Raw genomic sequence first — 18,983 nt, forward strand, 5'->3', positions numbered from 1 at the left:
AGCGCTTTATCCAGCAGGGCTGGGCTCTGTCAGTGTAATTACACTAGATCAGGTCAATTTGGCTCTAGTCCGACTGATTCTCTCCCCAGCGTCCTTTCGTGCATACAGTTTATGCCCACTAAACGCAGAGCCTGTAGGAAGTGGAATACTCGGGATCCAGCAGAGGGCGACACCAGAGCATTTGTTTACTTGGGAGAGGAACCTGGTCTCTAAGAAAGGACAGGCTGGGTCAGCTGGACTACACCTCCCAGAAGCCCCAGCCCCGAAGTAAAGTTCCGGTCTCTGTGTCCACGCCCCCTTAGTAGGCGGGGCCGAGGGCGGAGCGCGAAGGCGCGCGGGTGCATGGGCGCGCCGCCGGTTGAGAGGCGTGTGACGCGCTTCCTGTGCGTCCCCGTGCCTTTCAGTCGCGCCGGTCCCTCGGCTCGGAGTTCTGAAGGTGACAGCGGGAGGTGACCCGCCTGGGTCCGGCGATGCTAGCGGCACGGCAGCTTCTCGGCGGGTCGCTTCCCGTGCGGGTGTCTGTGCGTTTCAGCAGCGGCACGGTGAGGCCCGTCCTGGTTCAGGCCTGGGGTGTCCGCGCAGCGCTCTCCTTCCTCGGGTCTATGGTCCCCTCTGCAGAGTCCTCTTTAATCCAGGCTGCCGCCCAGCCTGGATTAAAAACGAACGGTCCCAACCCAGGGCTGACGCTCTCCGGTCCAGCTTCTTTTGTTTAACAGCCTCGTCCTAGCGTGAGGGTTTGCAGGTTTTGCGACATCTTAGTCTGTTATTTCTTTCTCACACCCTTGCCGGGTATCAGGGTCATTGCCCCATTTGCAAATGCAGAAAACAGCTTTGGAGAGGATGTATACCTCCTCATTGCCCCGCCAGTGTTCTGCTTCCTGTAGTGGCTAGGAAGCGCTTTTGTGGTTTTTGTTTGCTTTATGAGATAGAGGTTCACTCACTATATAGTCCAAGCTGTATTCGAACTAGTGATGATCTTCCTATCTCTGCCTCCCGGGGTGCTCAGGCATCCACCACCACACCTGGAAAATACTTTTAAGGGGGTAAGAATGGAAGTCAGGCCACTTTCTACTACCATGAGCCAATTCAATCTGTACCCCTCCACCTAATCTCAGGTAGGCCCCTCATCCCTTTTGTGTCCCAGCTCCAGTGAGGCATTTCCTTTCCATCAGTGAACACATACTGCCTCTTTAGCAGAGGTAGGGAAGTCAAACCCCTCCTCTAACGAGGTTTCGCTCTGGCGAAGAGCTGGACAAGTAAATGCTGGGCTTGGGGAACCAGTGTTGGTGCCATAGTTGAAGTATGATATGGGCTCAGCAGGGACCATCTGCTTTTGGCTTTGTGACCTTCCCTAAGTTCCTTTTGCTCAGGGCCTCAGATTCCTTCTTTGTAGAATGGAGGAAACCATTCCTGTCTTGGGATTTGGTACCAGGATGAATTGAGATGAAGTATGGAACGTTTAGCCCAGTAACTTCTAAACAGGAAGCGTTGAAATTGGTAGTGATGATAGGTAGCTGTGATGCCTCAGAGAGTTTGAAGCCTCTGCCCCAGCCCCTCATGGCCACAAAGCTCCGCTGGGCCTCCTGACCTTCCGTCTCCCCAGACAGCACCCAAGAAAACCTCATTTGGCTCGCTGAAGGATGAAGACCGGATCTTCACCAACCTGTATGGCCGCCATGACTGGAGGTGAGATGGTGCCCTTAGCCTGCTGGTCCCTTAGCAGGGCCTTTCCTTCACATCCTTTCCTTCTCTGTCCAGGCTGAAAGGTGCCCAGAGTCGGGGTGACTGGTACAAGACAAAGGAGATCCTGCTGAAAGGGCCTGACTGGATCTTGGGTGAGATCAAGACATCTGGCTTACGGGGCCGCGGCGGTGCTGGTTTCCCCACTGGCCTCAAGTGGAGCTTCATGAATAAGCCCTCAGACGGCAGGTCTGTGGGGAGCGCCACGAGCTGTGGTTGTAGGACAGACTAGAGCTGCCGGAGCGCTGGGCTTTGGGGCTGATTCTAAAAGGCTAGGCAGAGCTTACGAGATGTCTCTGGATTTCCTCAGCAGAGACTCAGGAGATTATAGTGTATACAAGACTTGACTCAGGCAGACCTTATTATTCAAATCCCAACTTTGCCTTTTAGTAATTGTCAAGTTTTGGGGAATCTGGCCCTTTTGAATCTCAAGTTTCTTTTTTCATGCCTGAGCATGATATTCAGGAATTAAAAAGATACTGTTGGTTCAGCTTTTTTTTTTTGTTTTTGTTTTTGTTTTTTTGTTTTGTTTTGTTTTTGTTTTTGTTTTTGTTTTTGGTTTTTTCGAGACAGGGTTTCTCTGTGTAGCTTTGCGCCTTTCCTGGAACTCACTTGGTAGTCCAGGCTGGCCTCGAACTCACAGAGATCCGCCTGGCTCTGCCTCCCAAGTGCTGGGATTAAAGGCGTGCGCCACCACCGCCCGGCTGGTTCAGCTTTTGACCTGCAACTTCAGTTGACACCTAGAATACAAATTATAAAAGTTAGCCACAAGGCTAGCATAATGGTTCAGCAGGTAAGGGAGCCTGCCTCCAAGCCTGGTGACCTGAGCTCATCTCTAGGACCCACTTGGAAGAAAGAGAGAACTGAATCCCACAAATTGTTCCCTGAGCTTCACATGCTTCCTCTACCAGTAAATATATGTAATAAGCAAAAAAAAATTTTTTTTTTCAAGACAGGGTTTCTCTGTGTGCCCTGGGTTTCCTGGAACTTGCTTTGTAGACCAGACTGTCCTCGAACTCACAGAGATCCTCTGACTTGAGAGTTCTGGGATTAAAGATGTTGACTACCATGCCCAGCTCCCCGCCCCCTTTTTTTTTTTTTTAAGTCAGCCACTCTACCTCCTGTTGGCCTCAGGGCTGTGGTGGAGGTTGAAGGAGAGTCTTTATGACCAAGAGCTGACTCTCAAGAGAAGGCACAGGGAGTGATGTCGGGACTAAGGAGAACAAAGACTTTGCTTGTGGACATACCTGGCCACAGATGGACTAGGCTGGGAGTGCCCTGGCATTGGTGGTGAGGCAAAGAGCCTCAGGTAGGGCAGAGAGGACCAGCTTTTCTGAGGTTCTCTGGGTACAAGAGGAATGGAGTTTGGTTGAGAGCTGGGTCCTGGTGGGTCTGTAGCCTGACTGATGTTCAGGACCCCACAGGCCCAAGTATCTGGTGGTGAATGCTGACGAGGGGGAGCCAGGAACCTGTAAGGACCGAGAGATCATGCGCCATGACCCTCATAAGCTGGTGGAGGGCTGCCTGGTTGGAGGCCGGGCCATGGGCGCCCGGGCTGCCTACATCTACATCCGAGGGGAATTCTACAATGAGGCCTCCAATCTGCAGGTGAGACATGGGTGTTGGCCAACAGTGCATGCACACCTCACATGCTCCCTTTCCTGGAACAGCCATCTTTAGATGGTAGCTCCAGTCTCTGGTCCAACAGGGGGCAGGGGTCCATTTCTGAGTCCATCAACAACAGGACCTGGCCCCAGAGTTCTTCCTTTGTGCTCCAAAGGTCCATTTAGGAAGTCTTCAAGGATTCCATGGCCCCTGGGTTGGAGGCTGACTCTTGGGCTGTGGTGGGCCTGGGGAACTCACACCTTGTCCCACAGGTAGCTATCCGAGAGGCCTATGAAGCAGGTCTGATTGGCAAGAATGCCTGTGGCTCTGACTATGATTTTGACGTGTTCGTGGTGCGTGGGGCTGGGGCCTACATCTGTGGAGAGGAGACGGCGCTCATTGAGTCCATTGAGGGCAAGCAGGGAAAGCCACGCCTGAAGCCACCCTTCCCAGCAGATGTGGGTAAGACTGCCTGGCCCTGGCTGAGGCCTTGCCTTAGCTCTGCTCTGTGGGATCTTGATGTGACCAGGTGCCCTCTGGGTGCTTCTTACAATATTTCTCTGTGCCCTTTGGAGGGGAGGACAGATTGATAGGGGACAGTGTTTCTAACACAGGCTCTACCAGTGCCACCATCACATACCCATGTCCCCTCCTGGCAGTGGACTTTCTTTCACAGTACCTGTCCTAGGAGCTAGGAGTGGTGGTGAACAGGAGATGAGCTTCCCTGGAGTCTGGGGTGCAGTGTGGGCCAAGAGTGATGAGGCGACAAGAGCAGGAACTGCCATGGGACCAGGACAAAAAACATCCCACTGCAAGAAACATGTTCCCAGCCACACAGTGGTGGCACACGCCTTTAATTCACTGCTTGGGAGGCGGAAGCAGGAGGATCTCCGAGTTCAAGGCCAGCCTAGTCTACAGAGCAAGTTCCAGGACAGCCAGGGCTACACAGAGAAACCTTGTCTCAAAAAAAAAAAACCATGCTCCCTTTCCCGAGAAGCCACCAGTCACCTGTCTCCTCTCATTTCCTTGAAGGAGTGTTTGGGTGCCCCACAACTGTGGCCAACGTGGAGACAGTGGCTGTGTCCCCCACCATCTGCCGTCGTGGGGGCACCTGGTTTGCTGGCTTTGGCCGAGAACGCAACTCGGGTACCAAACTGTTCAACATTTCTGGCCATGTCAACCACCCCTGCACTGTGGAGGAGGAGATGTCCGTGCCACTGAAGGAGCTGATTGAGAAGCATGCTGGTAAGCCTGGGGGCCAGCCAGGAGGGGCAGGGTGCTGTGAGAAGGCACAGTGGGAAACCTCAGGAGCCGGGCTGGCTTCAGGGGCTGACATTGGTCCTGTCTTAAGCCTAAGCAGATGTGCCAGTCTTAGCTGTGATCATTCTTTGGGGAATGTCACAGGTGGTGTCACAGGTGGCTGGGACAACCTCCTTGCTGTGATTCCTGGTGGCTCATCCACTCCACTGATCCCCAAGTCTGTGTGTGAGACGGTGCTGATGGACTTTGATGCACTGGTGCAGGCCCAGACAGGCCTGGGCACAGCTGCAGTGATCGTCATGGATCGCTCGGTAATGCAGTCCCCATGCCCCACAATCCTGGCAGCCTGAGGTCCCAGTACAGTGGGGAAGTGGGGGCCAGAACCCTGGGATCCAGGTGGGGTGCTGTGGGAGGCTGAGGTGTCTGCACTGCCCCTTGTCTCCCAGACAGACATTGTGAAAGCCATCGCTCGTCTCATTGAGTTCTACAAGCATGAGAGCTGTGGCCAGTGTACCCCATGCCGTGAGGGTGAGCTTCCTGGGAAGGCTGGGCTTTGGCTGCTGGGCTGTTGTTCACCTCCCCCGTCCTGTTGCCCCCTCCCTGGTGGGAGAGCCTCAGGCCCCTCTTGCTGCTCTGCTGCAGGTGTCGACTGGATGAACAAAGTGATGGCCCGCTTTGTAAAGGGGGATGCCCGGCCAGCTGAGATCGACTCCCTCTGGGAGATCAGCAAGCAGATAGAGGGCCACACCATTTGCGCCCTGGGTGATGGGGCCGCCTGGCCAGTACAGGTACACACTGCCCTGCTGTGTGACTCTAAAGTGGGTGGCATTGAGAGCCCGGAGCTTTGGGAATTTGGAACTCTGGTTCCTACAGTGCCTGCCTCTCTCCCAGGGTCTGATCCGACACTTCCGGCCAGAGCTTGAGGAGCGGATGCAACGGTTCGCACAGCAGCACCAGGCCAGGCAGTCAGCCTCCTGAGCCCGTACCCTGGCCTGGTGATTTCATATCCTTCGGGCAGCCGGACAATAAACAAGTGCTGCCCACTCTTCAATCACAGCTTGTCTGTGGCTTTGCTTTCCACCCCACTATCCTCCATCCACCTGTGGAGGCTTCCTCCTGCACTGGGCAAGAGAAGCAGGATGGGACAGGGAGGTGAAAGCTGGGCATGGCCTACTTTTCTTTTTGTGACACTAGGGATCCATCCCAGGGCTTTGTGCATGCTGCCACTGAGCTGTATCCCCAGTCCCAAACCTGGCCCAATGCAGCCTCTAAAGCAGTGGTTCTCAGCCTGTGGGTCATGGCCCTTTTGGGGTCACATTTCAGATAGTTACATTATGATTCATAACAGTAGCAAAGTTACAGTTAGGAAGTAGCAACAGTGATTTTATAGTTGGAGGTCACCACACCATGAGGAACTGTTTGGGAGGATTGCATAATTAGGAAGGTTGAGAACCACTGCTCTAAGGGGTGGGAAACAGAATATGGGCCTGCTCTGCCCTGTGAGGCGAGGGCAGAGAAGAGGCAGATGTTCCTAGAGAAAGGACAGGCTCCTGGCTGGCAGAAGCAGATGTTTGTTTTGCGTAGTGTTTGGGGGTGGGGTGACTGAAAGGAGACAGGAATGGGCACAGCAGGTAGGGGCCAACCTACAGCTCTTTGCAGCTGCAGCAGATGTCTTGGCCCCTGAACAGGCTGCGAGCAGGGCCTGTGCTGGCTAGTCGCCAAGTTGGGGGGGCACACTGTCCAGCAGGTGCCACAGTTCCAGCCGGCGGTCACTGCGGCCCAGGCACTCGCGCCAGTGGCGAAGGCGTTCCCCACTGGCTCTGCTGCTCAGCTGCACCCCACCTGCCGAAAGATGGGTCAGTAGCCAGCAGAGGCTCCTGAGGCTCCCCTCAGCACCCCATGTTTCTGCTCACCGATGAAGTCATCAGCTGTGCCCAGGTCGTAGTCCCACACGGAGACCAGCAGTGCTTTCTGGGCCAACTCCTCCCGATGACCTGCGTAAAAGAATTCCTGTAGGGAAAGGGACAGGGAAGAGGGAGGTGAGTCCTTGCAGCTTTAGAGACAGGCTCAGGCAGGGCCTGGTTTGCTAAATCCAGACCACACTTACTGGGTTCTCCCAGCCGTGACCCACCTCATTGAACTCGGGGTTCAGGGTCTTTCTCCGAACACTGGTCTTATATTTGGATTTCTTCCCAGAACTTGGATGCAGGAAACTGGAGGGAGAGATGGGCTAGCTAGAACCCTGCAGAGCCAAGGGTTCTCTCTCTCACGCTTCATGCCCACCTGCCTGTTTCTACTCACAGGCGGACAAAGGGGTCCGAGTAGCCATTGGCATCCATGGGGGCCAGGTGGGCGCAGCGCAGCACACCCACCAGCAGGCCACCGCGCTGGGAGCTGTAGCACAAGGACAGAAGGATGCGCCCACGTTCCTCCCCAGACACCTCTGCCTCCATTTCCTCCTGCAGATGTAAGCTATGGTCAGACCCTGTCCAGTCTGAAGCCCCCACCTGCAGGGGCTGGGCCCCAGTGTGAGAGCACAATTGGCTATAGAGAAACCAGGCCATCAAGTTTGTTTCCCTAAACAGCACTTTCCCCAGTACCCATGAAGAGACCTTCTCAGAGGTCTGTCCCCTCCAAAGCCCAAGGAAAGGAAGGGCTTGCTGCTCACATCTCTGTCAGGTCAAGTAAGGGAACATGTTTGTCACAGCCATCCATGCCAGGGGCTTTCTAAGTGGCTTGTTCCCATGCAATGGAAGTAGCTCTGGGAGGCTGTCATCAGGGAGAGACAAGTCTCTTACCTCTTAAGCCCACCTCCACAAACACTGCCTGGTAGACCATGTTATGAATGTCCTTTGCCACATTCTTTAGACACTGGAGCCCCCCAGCTGGGATGATGGCCTGGGAGATCATGCCTTCTTCCCCACCTTTGGGGTAGAACTGACAGCAGAGATCCAAACTTCCTTATCATTGGTGGTGCTTGGTAATACAGGAGTGCTCTGCCACAGGCTCTGGGATTGGCTGTGACTGTTTCGGGGTTCTTAGTTGATGTCCACTATGAGGGACTCAAAGGCTTGGGCATAGCTAATCAGCCGCTGCAGAAACTTGGGCCTCCATTAGGAGGCAGGGCACCCACTCTGTTGACAGCAGCAGGTGGAGAGCCTGCCTCCAGCCTTTAGATACCCTTCCTGCTGGGCGGTGGGGCTTCTGGGCAGGATCTCAGGTGGGGTTCAGTAATCACTGGTCACCTTCACTGCCTCCTGACAGGCACACCCAGAGGTATCCCCAGCACTGACACTAGGCAGACAAGCATCCTGGGAGCTTATTCTTCTACCCGGCCCAGACCTTCCACTGGCCACGGGCACCACCTTTCAGGTTCTGCCTCTAGATGCCTGGGTCTCTGCCTACATATCCTCTGAGAACTCTGCAGGTCCTCATCTCCAGGCTACCCTGGCAAAAGAGTCACCGTCACCCTGCCCAGCCAGTTCTTGAGGACTCACAGAACTTATGAGAGAAATGGACTCAAATTCCTCCAAGCCTTTAAGGACCTGGACCCCTGTCCAGCTCACACCTGATCCCAGCCCGGGCCATCTAGGCCTGTCTGTCTCCATACCTGCTCAGTCAAGTTTTCCTACCTACCTCCTCGTACAGAGACATGCCGCGGGCTGTGTCCAGGCTCTTGGGCCTCTTGGTCTGAAAAAGCATAGCACTTAGTTACTTCAGTAGACCTTGTCCAGGTCCCTTACCCATCCTCATTACATGGATCCTGGCCCTGTGGACCCAAGCGGAGCCCCAGCCCCACTCACCAGCCTCCGCTTCTCCAGGCAGATGTCAAAGCTCCTGGCTCGGTTTGGCACCAGCTTCCTCAGGGGCACGCGTAGCTCCCCTAAAGGGGGTGCTCGCCGCCGGCGCCGCAGCCGTGAATCTTCACATACACATAACCTGGTGGCCATCCAGGTCACTCCTGATCATACAAACCCCGCCCCTTGCCCCCCACCGGTGGCTAATCTGGTCCTCACCTCAGGGTCTTCCGTCCAGCATCCTGGTGAGTGAAGCCATGATAGGTGAGTGTCTCCTCCCAGACGGGTCCCCTCGTGCCTCGAACAGTGCGAGTCCGAAGCTGACTGGCCTGGATCCAGGCAGGCAGGTCAGGTCCCCTCCTGGCCTCCTGCCCTGACTCTTGGATCCTATCAACTGAGACTTAGTTCTTGGGGTAGGGGTGACGTAGTTTCCGTGGGTACCTAAGCTGGCCCTGCCATCTAAGGGGCCTAGATCTTACCCTCACCTTGCTGGACCCTGGCAGCAAGTTGGCTTTGACATAGGTGTCCACAGAGCCCGAGGCTGGTGGCTTGAGGCCCTGGAAACAGAACGTGGATGTAGAGAGGCCTGTGGCTTGTCCCACCCCAGGAGCCCTGGCCCCATCCTCACCTTAGCACGATGGGCTGTGCAGTGTAGGGTGCTGTTGTCTACATCAAAGAGAAGCGTGAACTCCAGGGTACCCAGGGCAGCTAAGGGGGCAGGGGCAGGCATGGTCACCCCATTCCTGCACCCACCTGTCCCACATGGCACAGTGCCACTTGCCTGGCCTCTGCCATGGGTGCTAGAGACACCCCGACCCGGTCCTAGGGAGCACCCCTTCATTGCTTCCCCTACTCACTGCTGTCATCTGAGTCTCCTTCTGGCTCTGGGTTGGGCTGCAGCTGGGGTGCAGAGTGGATGGCCGGGGCCACCTGCGGGTCTGGTGCGCACAGCACCGGCTCCAGGAAGGGGTAGAAGTGTGGGAAGTAGTCAGAAATGAGGTGGATGGGCTGTATGGGCCCGGGGCTCACGTCGATGGCCATGTGTTCCTGCATGCTCACCCGCTGCCGCCCACCGGCTGGCCCTGCACACGCCATGGTGGCTCAGACATAGACTCAGAGAAACTCCCCACTACTGGAGACACTGGGCACACACCTAAATACCAAGATGGAAGAAAGAAGCATCACCAAGGCTGCCCTAGGACAGACCAAGGTATCCTAAGACTAAACGGGCAGGGTTGGGGCTCTACCTGGAGGGTCAAGGCTGGAGTCAGCCTTCTGGGGTCCTTACCTGAGACAGCTGTCACACCGCTCTGCTGCTGCTGGTCCTGGGTGTATGCTTAGGGTGACAGAACCCGAGACTAAAGTGACCTGAGCAAATGTGTGACTGAGCAGGGAGGGGTCAGGAGCCCACACCACCCAAGGGCCCTTCCCTAGCACCGGGGGCCCAGCCTTGTCTCCTGCCTCTGCCCCCCCCCCTCCACCCACACTCTGTCATTGGAGCTATTTTTACCAGCATCATGTGGTCCTGCTGTTGGTTAAGGAGGCCGCAGGGCTAGAGGTGACAAAGAGGGTGTGTTGGGGGTAGGCGGGAAAGGACATAGGTGAGAAGGGTAGGAATGTGGGGAGATGAAGGGAGGTGAAGAGAGGGGGCTATGGAGGTGGGCATGGATGGGGAGGCATCTGTGGTTGAAGTGGGTATAGCAACTGGGAAGGCCCTACATTCTAGTTCCCTTGAGGAAACCAGCTGGAAATCATGCCACACTCTGGCCCTGTCCCCTGGCTGGGATACAATCAAAGCAGTCATGTCCCTTTGTCTCCCAAGTCTGTCCCCTTGGCGTTATGGTGGCCCTCCGTGCAGTGGAACTGGCCTATCTCTTCATCTCCATATGGCTCTTCCCTTCCACCTTCCAGGCAGTACCTTCTACCTAGACTGGCCTTTGCCCTGGCCATTGGTCACTTTTTTTTTTTTTTTTTTTTTTTTTTTCGAGACAGGGTTTCTCTGTGTAGCTTTGCACCTTTTCCTGGAACTCACTTGGTAGCCCAGGCTGGCCTCGAACTCACAGAGATCCGCCTGGCTCTGCCTCCCGAGTGCTGGGATTAAAGGCGTGCGCCACCACCGCCCGGCTGGTCACTTTTTTGAGGTGTTCCTGACAGGAGATCTCACTGACAGTAGCTCCCCAGCAACCCTTCCCCTTCTGCTACCCAACAGCCTATTGGTTTCTGAGACAAAGTCTCACTATGTAACACAAGTACCAGGGGGCCTTGAATTCTCCACCCTCCTAGCTCGCCTCCAGTGTGCAGGCATTACAGGGGTGTGCCACATACTCTGCTTCTTTCACTTAATATTTATTCTGTGTATGTATATACATACACATATGTGAGCATGCATGTAGTGGTCAGAAGATAACTTGCAGGAGTTGGTTCTCTCCTTCCACCATGTGGGTCCCAAAGATCAAATCCTGGTTGTCAGGCTTTGGGACAGGTGCCTTTACCAACCCAGCTATTTCATCAGCCCTTATCTTTCTTTCTTCTTTTTTTTTTTTTTTTTCTTTTGAAACAGGGTCTTTCATTGGCCTGGGTCTCTCCAAGTAGCCTATCCTGGCTGGCCAGCAGCCCCAAGAGATCCACCTGTTTCCCCAGTGCTGGGATTACACGGGTGTGTCACCATGCCCTGCTTTTTCCCCCTGTTCCACACAGAAGATGCTAAAGTAAAGTTGTCAAAGACTCTTTTAATCAGCTCTGGAGTAGCCTGCTCAAATGAAGGCCGAGGCCCCTAAAGGCCAGACCTCAACTCCTAGGCAGCTCGGGGACAGCTAGGCAGGGCTGGTAGATGCCAGGGGCCAGCAACTTCAGGGTGAACTCAGTGATGACAGCTGTGAGGCCCCAGACACGGTGTGGTCCATGCAAGAAGACAGGCATTGTGTAGCGGAAGTGGCCACCCTGGCAGAAGTGGGTATACCCCTGGTTCTGGGTCTGCAGCAGATGGGCCAGAGACAGCTCAAATACCTCATCCACCTGTGGGCAAGAGACAAAGAGAGGGTGGACAGAGGACTGCCTCTGAATCCCCTGGTAGGACATCCCAGCTCCTCAGTAACCCCCATTCACCTCCTCAGGGTTGGGCCTGAGGCTCTGTAGATCCAGTGGGCCCACGTTGGCAAGCACAGGGACTACGGTGGCCTTTCCCTAGGGTAGGAGGAGAGTGAGCAGTCAGGCGAAGCAGAGCTGAGAGGCAGACCTCACTCTGCCATCCAGAGGCCTTGGGCAGTCATGGCCAAGCCCTCCAATCCTTTTCCTTAGCTTCTCACCATGCTGACGGACTCACAGGTTTGAAGTGTTTAGAATCTCTTTCCCTTACCCCCCTAAAATCTCCCACTTGTCTTTCAAGCCCAGATCAATGCAGCCTACCCTGCAAGCCTTCCTGGACCCTGAGCAGGGCTGGCTCACCCCTTCACTTGGGGCACAGAGTGTGACAGGATGAGGGTGGCTCACCCGGTCATACACAGGCTGCAGGACACCCCACACGTGCTCCTTGGGCACCTCTAGGCCCAGCTCTTCTTGGGTCTCCCGAAGGGCCGTATGTATTACATCTTGGTCGTCGGGATCACACTTACCACCTGGGAAACTGAAGGGGCAAAGGGTGTCTTAGAACCACAGGCCCTCGGGAGGCAGTTTACCTCCCTTTAGAGTAAGTGAGGAGCGGGGAGGAGAGGACGACAGGCACTGGAAATGCAGGTTAGGACATGAGGGTCGACAGCAGGGTAAGACTATCTTGCTGCTCAGACACCCCAAGTCTGCCTATGATGTCCTGGTGGCACAGATATTGACCCTGGAGTGCCCTCAACGGGAGCCCCAGACGGCCACTCTCCAGTCTCCGGTAAGGGGCAGAGTCCAGGTTTTGAAGGGGAAAATTCAGCGGGGTGTGCGGGCCGCAGGTGGTGCGCCGGCACGGCCGGCGTACCTGACTTCCCCCTTGTGCTTTCCGACCAGGCGTCTGGAGCGCAGCGTGTAGAGCAGCGCCGGGACACCGCGCACCAGGCACAGCGGCACGAGCACCGCGGCCGCCGCAGGCCGCGAGCGCAGCCGGGCAGTGGTCCCCGCTAGCAGCTGCCGGCAGCGCCGCTCGCCCTCGGCGGACAAGCAATCAGGCAGCATGTCCCAGACGCCCGGGACACAGAGGGTGCGGGCCAGCGAGGGAGGAGTCGCGGCGGCGCGGAAGCTCAGGCGCGGAGCGGGACTTAAGCGAGAGTCGGAAGGGGGTGTTGCTGGGGACTGAGGGGCGGAGCCTCAGGGGCGGTCGGAAGCCTGTGCTCCTGTGGGGGCGGGGCCTCGGGTGGCGGGGCGGGGCTTTCCGGAGGCGGGTATCGGAGACGGGCGGGCCGGGGACTGCCGGAGCAAGGCCTCACAGGCCGAGGGGATGGGGCCTGCCCCAGCAGAGCCTCGGAGGCGGACAAGGCAGTGTCTGCTGGGGCGGGATCTCGGAGGCCTTCCACACGAAGCCGTCTGGGGCAGTCTCGGAGGCTGTCGGGGGCGGGGCATACTGGGGGCATGAAGGCGGGGCTTGCTGCTATTGGGCAGCGGAGGTTGATTGGGGCGGGGCATCTGGGGCGGGGCTTGCTAGGCGAGGGCAGACGAGGTTTTGTGTACCGGAACCAGGGCGCCACCTGAGGGAAAGACCGGGCCTAGAGCTAGTGGAGGCGTGCCCGGAAAAGAGGGCCAGTTTGACTTCCCTATCAATGCTGCGGTGTTGTTTTGGTCTTTGTGTTTCCAGAACACTTGGGTGACCTGAATTGAGTGGGTCCTGACTTCAGGTTCGGGGGGTTGAGATGTCTGGCTACTGAAGATCTGCTGGGCTCCTTGTCTCTCGCCCCTGTGGGTGTCGGTGCTTTCCAAAAGGTCTCACAGGAAGAGCTCTGGGTTAAGCAGAGTCGGATCCTCCGGGTCCTGGGGCGCCCACTCCAAGAGGATGAAGGATACGCGCCTCCCCCAGCCTTATCCCACCAGCCTCTGCCGAGCAGGACTCCAGCCCCTGTCCACCTGGACTTTTCCCTCCGGCCTTGATTGGCTCTCCGAGTCTACACCCGTCCCTACCCTGGCCTGTGTGATCCCTACCTATCATATTAAGCACCCTTTGATGGCCTCTAGCCTTCAGGACCAGCCTTGGAGCACATCATTTAAATGGAGTGATGGGTGTCAGCGGTATTTTGCTGTGTGACTGTGAGCAGAAGCCTCTCTGAGCCAGTTACGTCCTTATATGGGTGCACAAAGTGGGGGACACACCAGGTTAAGCACAGCCTTGCTGGTGTCATCACTGTTACCATCACCCTGTGCTCCTGGGTCCAGCTTTTGGATACCTACAAAGGTGATGGGATTATCTGGTCTGGGAGATCCTGTGGGTGGACAGAAGTGCTTTGACTCCTGGTGTCAAGCAGTTTAATGCGGAGGAAGGACAATCGAAGCAGGATTTAGAGGAGTCATCTTTGAGGCAGGGGGGCAGAATTCAGGGCTTCTGGGTAGGAGTCCTGCTTCCAAGACTGGCAGGCTCCAGAATGGCTTTGAGGCAGGAACCCCTGCCATCAGGGCTTCCAGTTGCCTTGCTCTTCGTAGAAGATGTCTCTACAGAGGAGGGTAGGAGAGGTGGGGCACAGAGTAAAAGGCTTCCAAAGCACTTGGCATCACTGGGAGTCCTGGCTAGATCCCAAGCACAAGGCAGAGGAGGGCAGGAGCCCCAGTCTGGCTGGGAGGGTTGGGTCCTCCTGATCTCCATCAGTGCCGATGTTGGGGAGAGGGTACGGTGCCAGCCGAGCCCTTGGGATTCCAACGTGGCCAGGGCCTCCAGGGTACAGGTCCTGGTAAGGGAGGGGCCTGTAGGTGGCAGGGGCCAGCAGGACCTCTGGGGCAGGCAGCAGCTGATGGTGCAGCTGGGTAGGGGTCCTGGAGTTGGAAGCTGAAACTTTACTGGCTTCTGAGGGAGAAAATGGTTTCAGAGGACCAGGGATTTCCCCTCACATTCCCGGTCCTAATACTGAGGCCTACTTGTCCCTGGTTGCCCATCTTGGCCTGCTTCAGTATTTCTCCTTGTTTTCTTTTCTGCCTGAACTTTCTTCCTTACTTTCTCCTCTATCTCAATACCCTCTCCCAGTCCCACGCTGGGCTTCCATCTCCAATGCCCAGCTCAGGATCTGCTTCCTCCAGGAAGCCCACCAGGCACCCCTCCTGTGTTCTATACCATGTCCCTGCCCTGTTCTCTCTTCCCTGGGCCTTTCTGCCTAGGTGGGGATATTGCTGATCATGGTGAAGCCCCTTCCTAGAGGCCTATGTGTCCCTGTCATTGTGTTTGGGCTGGGTTCTCACCTTTCTCTCGTTCTGCAGAACCCTTAAGCAGGCAAGGACCGAGACTGCTACGACTCCGGGCTGAGATGCTGAACAGTGGCTTTGGGGACACAGGCCTGAAGACAGGGCAAGCAGGAATCAGGTAGGAGGCCAAGGGGAACCCCCACCCCAGACATTGTGGTCAGAGTCAGATAGGGGATCCCAGGGCAAGCCAGAGGACATAACCGTGAAACAAGTCAGAAGTGAAGGCCTTTGGAGCTGCTTGGGTGGGACCTGGGGCCAGGGCTGGGCTTAGAGCAAGAAAGCAGGGATGAGGTAGTACCATGAGTCCGCGTCACTCTCTCTGAAGCCTTTGGCAAAGGGGTTGCTGGCAATTTTCAGCTGTGTGATCTACAGAGAGAAAGTATAGTTATGGGCTGGCTTCCAGCCATTGGGCCCTGAAAAGCCCACACTTAGCCACTCCGTTCCCTGGGAACTCCCAGTCAGCAGGACCCAGACCCCCTTGGCCTAGGACCTCCAGAGCCAACATGAAGGCAGATGTCCAGGGGGCAGGGGGAACCCCCAGCCTCAGTCCCCACCACTCAGAGATGAGCTGGTCCTCATGAGCTCTGGTATGACCCACCCGGTGGTTCTGATAGGCTGTCACAGCTGTGAACTGGGTCTCCGTGAAAACAAAGGACTTGAAGTTTTCCTGGGCATAGCGGGCGCTGTCCTTGCGTGGGTCCACGAAGACCACATGGAAACGGGGCTGGTAACGGTGCATGGAGTTGAGAATGATCTGTAGGAGGGTGGGAGCCGAGTGCAGGGATACAGCTGGTGCAGCCATCCTCCCTGGGCCCACGATCCTTCTGCCCCTTGCCCATGGCCTGTCTCCGCTCTACCTTCAGAACTACGTAGAATCTGGTTACCTCTCCAACCTATCCCCATGTTAGCCAGCCCCGTCATCTTTCAGCTGTATCCTGCCTGGCCTCCCTGCCTCCCCATCTTGTCCTGCCCGGTTTCCACACAGCAGCTGGGCAAGACACGCACACCTGCTCTAAACCCTCTGTAGCGCCATCCACAGAGAGGAAGAGCCAGGGTTCTCACCTCGGCACCTGGCCTGTGTGAGAGCCCTACCCTTGTCTTCCCTTCAGCCCCACTGGGAATCTCCTGGCAGCCTCCCAACTCACTCCATACTTGGTGGCCTCAGGACCTTTGCTCAGGCTGTCCCCTAGGCTTCAAACAGCCTCCTCTCGCACCTTCCTCCCCCTCTTCCTTCTGATACCATTCAGATATGTCAGCCCTGCCAGCTCTAGCTCCCGGCTTCATGCCAATCAGAGTGCCAGCCGGCTATAACCGGCTCAGCCTCTCCCCAATGGCTTAGGGGCTTGCGCCTCACATGGCCGTTGTCGTCCATCAGGTTGTTGGTCAGCTTGAGTTTGTCGAAGGACACGATCTGACGCATCCACTGGGCACCCTTGGCTGGCGAGTCAGGGTGGAAGTGCACTCTGCCAGGTGTGGCGGGGTCAGCCTTGCCAGCCACCAGCCAGGCAGAACTGTGGAAGGCATACCTGGGGGAGCATAGTGAGAGGTCAAGGGCTGTCCCCGTCCTGCTCAGTGCCAAGTCTGACCAAGAGAATAGTGAAGAGGCTGATCCTGACCCAGCATCCTTCGTTTTTGAATTAATTCTGCATGTGTACATGCCTGTGCCTGCCTCAGGCTAGCCCATCCCCTCTGTGCTGGACATCCTTCTGCCTAAAGGCTATTGCTCCAGGCTAAGCCTCCTGGGCATGAACTCAGAAGGGCTCCACATCACCCCGCCCAACCTTGGGGTCCAGTTCCTGTCCTCAGCACCTTTCCCCCACCCCCCTGGGGCCCAGACCTGTATCTCTTGTCATCCAGCGGGATGAAGTCCATGAGCAGAGCATAGTCAGCCAATGTGTCCATGCCCAAGATCTTCACCTGGAAGGTGGGGAACATCCTCCTGTGGGAGAGAGGTGCTCAGCCTGGCCGTGGCCCCCACCCCCTGCCCAGCCCCCACTGTCCATGCCCACACCTGCCCGCTTTGGTGACAATCATTTCCGTGCCCAGCTGGTTGAATTCTTCCCATAGTGGCTTCATCTCCAACTGTACCATCACACCGGACACACGTGGGTTCTTGGGGCCCTGCCCAGTGGGCTCCACCATAGCTTGGCCTTCTGTGGGCATGGTGCAGGAACCTGATGGGAAGGACATCCCCAGCCGGGGCTCCCAGCTGGCACTGGTCACAGGTGGGGGGTAGGTCTCTGGGGGAGCAAGTACCCCTAGGCCAGCAGACAGGAAGACTGTGGAGAGAGGGTGAATCTGTGAGCCCTGACCTTGCCAGCCTGACTCACTGTCCATTCAGCCTCATCTTTCAGGTAGTATCCACACACCTCTTCCTCCGGAAGGCCTCCCTCCCTGCCAGGCATCTGCTCCTAGTTTTGTCATAAAACATCACCCCATATTCAGTTACAGTGAACTTTTTTTTTTTTTTCTGAGACATAGTCTCATGTAGCCCAGGCTGGCCTCAAACTCAATATGTAACTGAAGATGTCCTTGAACTTTGGAGCCTTTTGCCTCCACTTCCCAGGCCTAGGGTTACAACCATGTGTCACCACAACTATTTGGATGGAAGTGTTGAGGCATGGTAGCATTCGGGAGCCAAGGCTGGCCACAAGCTAGAGGGAATCCTCCTGCCTCAGATTTTCAAGTGCTGGGATTACAGTCACTGTTCCTGATCTAAAGTCTTTCCCCCAGAAGATTCTGGAGAGGAGAGACAAGAGCTACACGGCCTTGGACGAGTTGTCTCAGCTCTTGGACCCCCAGGTTCCCTGTCTCATAGGGCAGACATGCACATTGGTGTGGAGAGCGGAGTGTGACACATAGGAGACTCTCCATAGGTGACATGTTTACAGATGGTGTATAAGTGAGGAAGGGCATCAGGCACTTAGAAAGTCTGTGGAACCCCAGCTGCCTAGTGTTTACGGGGAAGGGGGCTGATGGGGGATCTCAGTTCATCCGAATGATCTAAATGATCTTCCTTAGACCTGAAACCTGAGCCACATCCCCGTCAAAACCTTTACATTGTGGCTAGAGTATACATAATGTAAAAAATGTACAGTGTTAACCATGTTTAAACATACAACTCATGGCATTAGGATGTTCATGGCAGTGCAACTCCCGCCCCCAACTGCCCCCACACACACCACGTTCTGGACAGTCTCTGTCACGATTTCCAATACAATCCTTGGCCAAAGCTCCCAAACTCTCCAGTCTCCCATTTAAAATAATGATACTTGGGCTAAGATATGGGCTCAGCAGGTGAAGGAGCTTGCTGCCAGGCCCGAATACCTGAGTTCAATTCCCAGGCCCCACGTGGTAGAAGGAGAAAACTGACTTGTCCTCCGACCTCCGTTCATGCATACTGTGCTAGTTTGCTCTCTGTTGTTGTCGTAAGCGCCAAGACCGACAGCGACTTGGGGAGGAAAGGGGTTATTTGGCTCATCATTGAGGGAAGTCGGGGTAGGAACTCCAGCAGGAGCCTGGAGGCAGGAACTGAAGCCGTGGGAGAACACTGCTCACTGGCTTTCTCCTCAGCTTTCTCTCTCTCTCTCTCTCTCTCTCTCTCTCTCTCTCTCTCTCTCTCTCTCGTTTTGTTTTTGTTTCTCAAGACAAGGCTTCTCTCTTTATATCCCTGGCTGTCCTGGAACTCACTATGTAGACCAGGCCGGCCTTGAACTCAGAGATCCATCTGCCTCTATCTCCCAAGTGCTGGGATTAAAGGCATGCGCCACCACCACCCAGCCCTCATCTTGCTTTCTTACATGACCCAGGACCCCCTGCCCGGGGTGGCACCACACACCAGTGGACTGCATCCTCCACACCAATCTTTAATCAAGAAAAATGCCCTAGAGACATGCCCACAGGCCAATCTGATTCGAGCAATTCCTCAGGTGAATTCCCTCTTCCCAAATGTCTCTAGTTTGAGTGAAGTTGACAACTAACCAGCACACATGGGAAATAGATAAATATCAACATAAAATAATGGCGATAGGCTGGGACACAGCTCAGCTGGTAGATTGCTTGCTGCCCAGTGTGTGCAAAACGCTGGGCTTGATCCCCAGCACCACATTAAAAACACAGCAACATGGTAGTACATGCCTGTAATGCTAGGACTTGAGAGGTAGAGGCAGGAGGATCAGGAGTTCAAGGCTCTTCCTAGCTATATAGTGAGTTTGAGGCCAGCCTGGA

General features: G+C 55.8%; 4 protein-coding genes across 4 annotated transcripts; 1 reads left to right on the forward strand and 3 right to left on the reverse strand.

Annotated features, from left to right (window-relative positions):
- Positions 1-398: 398 nt before the first annotated feature.
- Positions 399-5,656, forward strand: LOC131898158 (NADH dehydrogenase [ubiquinone] flavoprotein 1, mitochondrial). The gene is made up of 10 exons (XM_059249266.1): positions 399-542; positions 1,604-1,686; positions 1,759-1,929; positions 3,165-3,348; positions 3,618-3,807; positions 4,378-4,590; positions 4,750-4,916; positions 5,052-5,133; positions 5,248-5,393; positions 5,497-5,656. The coding sequence occupies exons 1-10, from the start codon at positions 471-473 to the stop codon at positions 5,581-5,583; spliced, it is 1,395 nt and encodes a 464-aa protein (XP_059105249.1). The 5' UTR covers positions 399-470; the 3' UTR covers positions 5,584-5,656.
- Positions 5,657-6,010: 354 nt separating this feature from the next.
- On the reverse strand, positions 6,011-9,497 carry LOC131898170 (double C2-like domain-containing protein gamma). Its single transcript, XM_059249275.1, has 10 exons — positions 9,260-9,497; positions 9,031-9,110; positions 8,888-8,959; positions 8,622-8,731; positions 8,409-8,544; positions 8,242-8,295; positions 6,907-7,064; positions 6,737-6,818; positions 6,519-6,615; positions 6,011-6,447 (listed from the first exon to the last, which is right to left on the reverse strand). The coding sequence occupies exons 1-10, from the start codon at positions 9,495-9,497 to the stop codon at positions 6,317-6,319; spliced, it is 1,158 nt and encodes a 385-aa protein (XP_059105258.1). The 3' UTR covers positions 6,011-6,316.
- A 1,614-nt stretch (positions 9,498-11,111) lies between these two features.
- LOC131898180 (mitochondrial coenzyme A diphosphatase NUDT8) lies at positions 11,112-12,670 on the reverse strand. Its single transcript, XM_059249286.1, has 4 exons — positions 12,361-12,670; positions 11,892-12,024; positions 11,508-11,585; positions 11,112-11,417 (listed from the first exon to the last, which is right to left on the reverse strand). The coding sequence occupies exons 1-4, from the start codon at positions 12,552-12,554 to the stop codon at positions 11,190-11,192; spliced, it is 633 nt and encodes a 210-aa protein (XP_059105269.1). The 5' UTR covers positions 12,555-12,670; the 3' UTR covers positions 11,112-11,189.
- A 1,404-nt stretch (positions 12,671-14,074) lies between these two features.
- On the reverse strand, positions 14,075-17,062 carry LOC131898190 (T-box transcription factor TBX10). Its single transcript, XM_059249299.1, has 7 exons — positions 16,768-17,062; positions 16,594-16,695; positions 16,111-16,282; positions 15,355-15,510; positions 15,055-15,122; positions 14,754-14,848; positions 14,075-14,364 (listed from the first exon to the last, which is right to left on the reverse strand). Exons 1-7 carry the CDS (start codon positions 16,944-16,946, stop codon positions 14,075-14,077), a joined length of 1,062 nt encoding a protein of 353 aa, XP_059105282.1. The 5' UTR covers positions 16,947-17,062.
- Positions 17,063-18,983: the final 1,921 nt, after the last annotated feature.

The sequence above is a fragment of the Peromyscus eremicus genome, chromosome 1 (assembly GCF_949786415.1).
Source record: "Peromyscus eremicus chromosome 1, PerEre_H2_v1, whole genome shotgun sequence".
Classification (NCBI taxonomy): Eukaryota; Metazoa; Chordata; class Mammalia; order Rodentia; family Cricetidae; genus Peromyscus; species Peromyscus eremicus.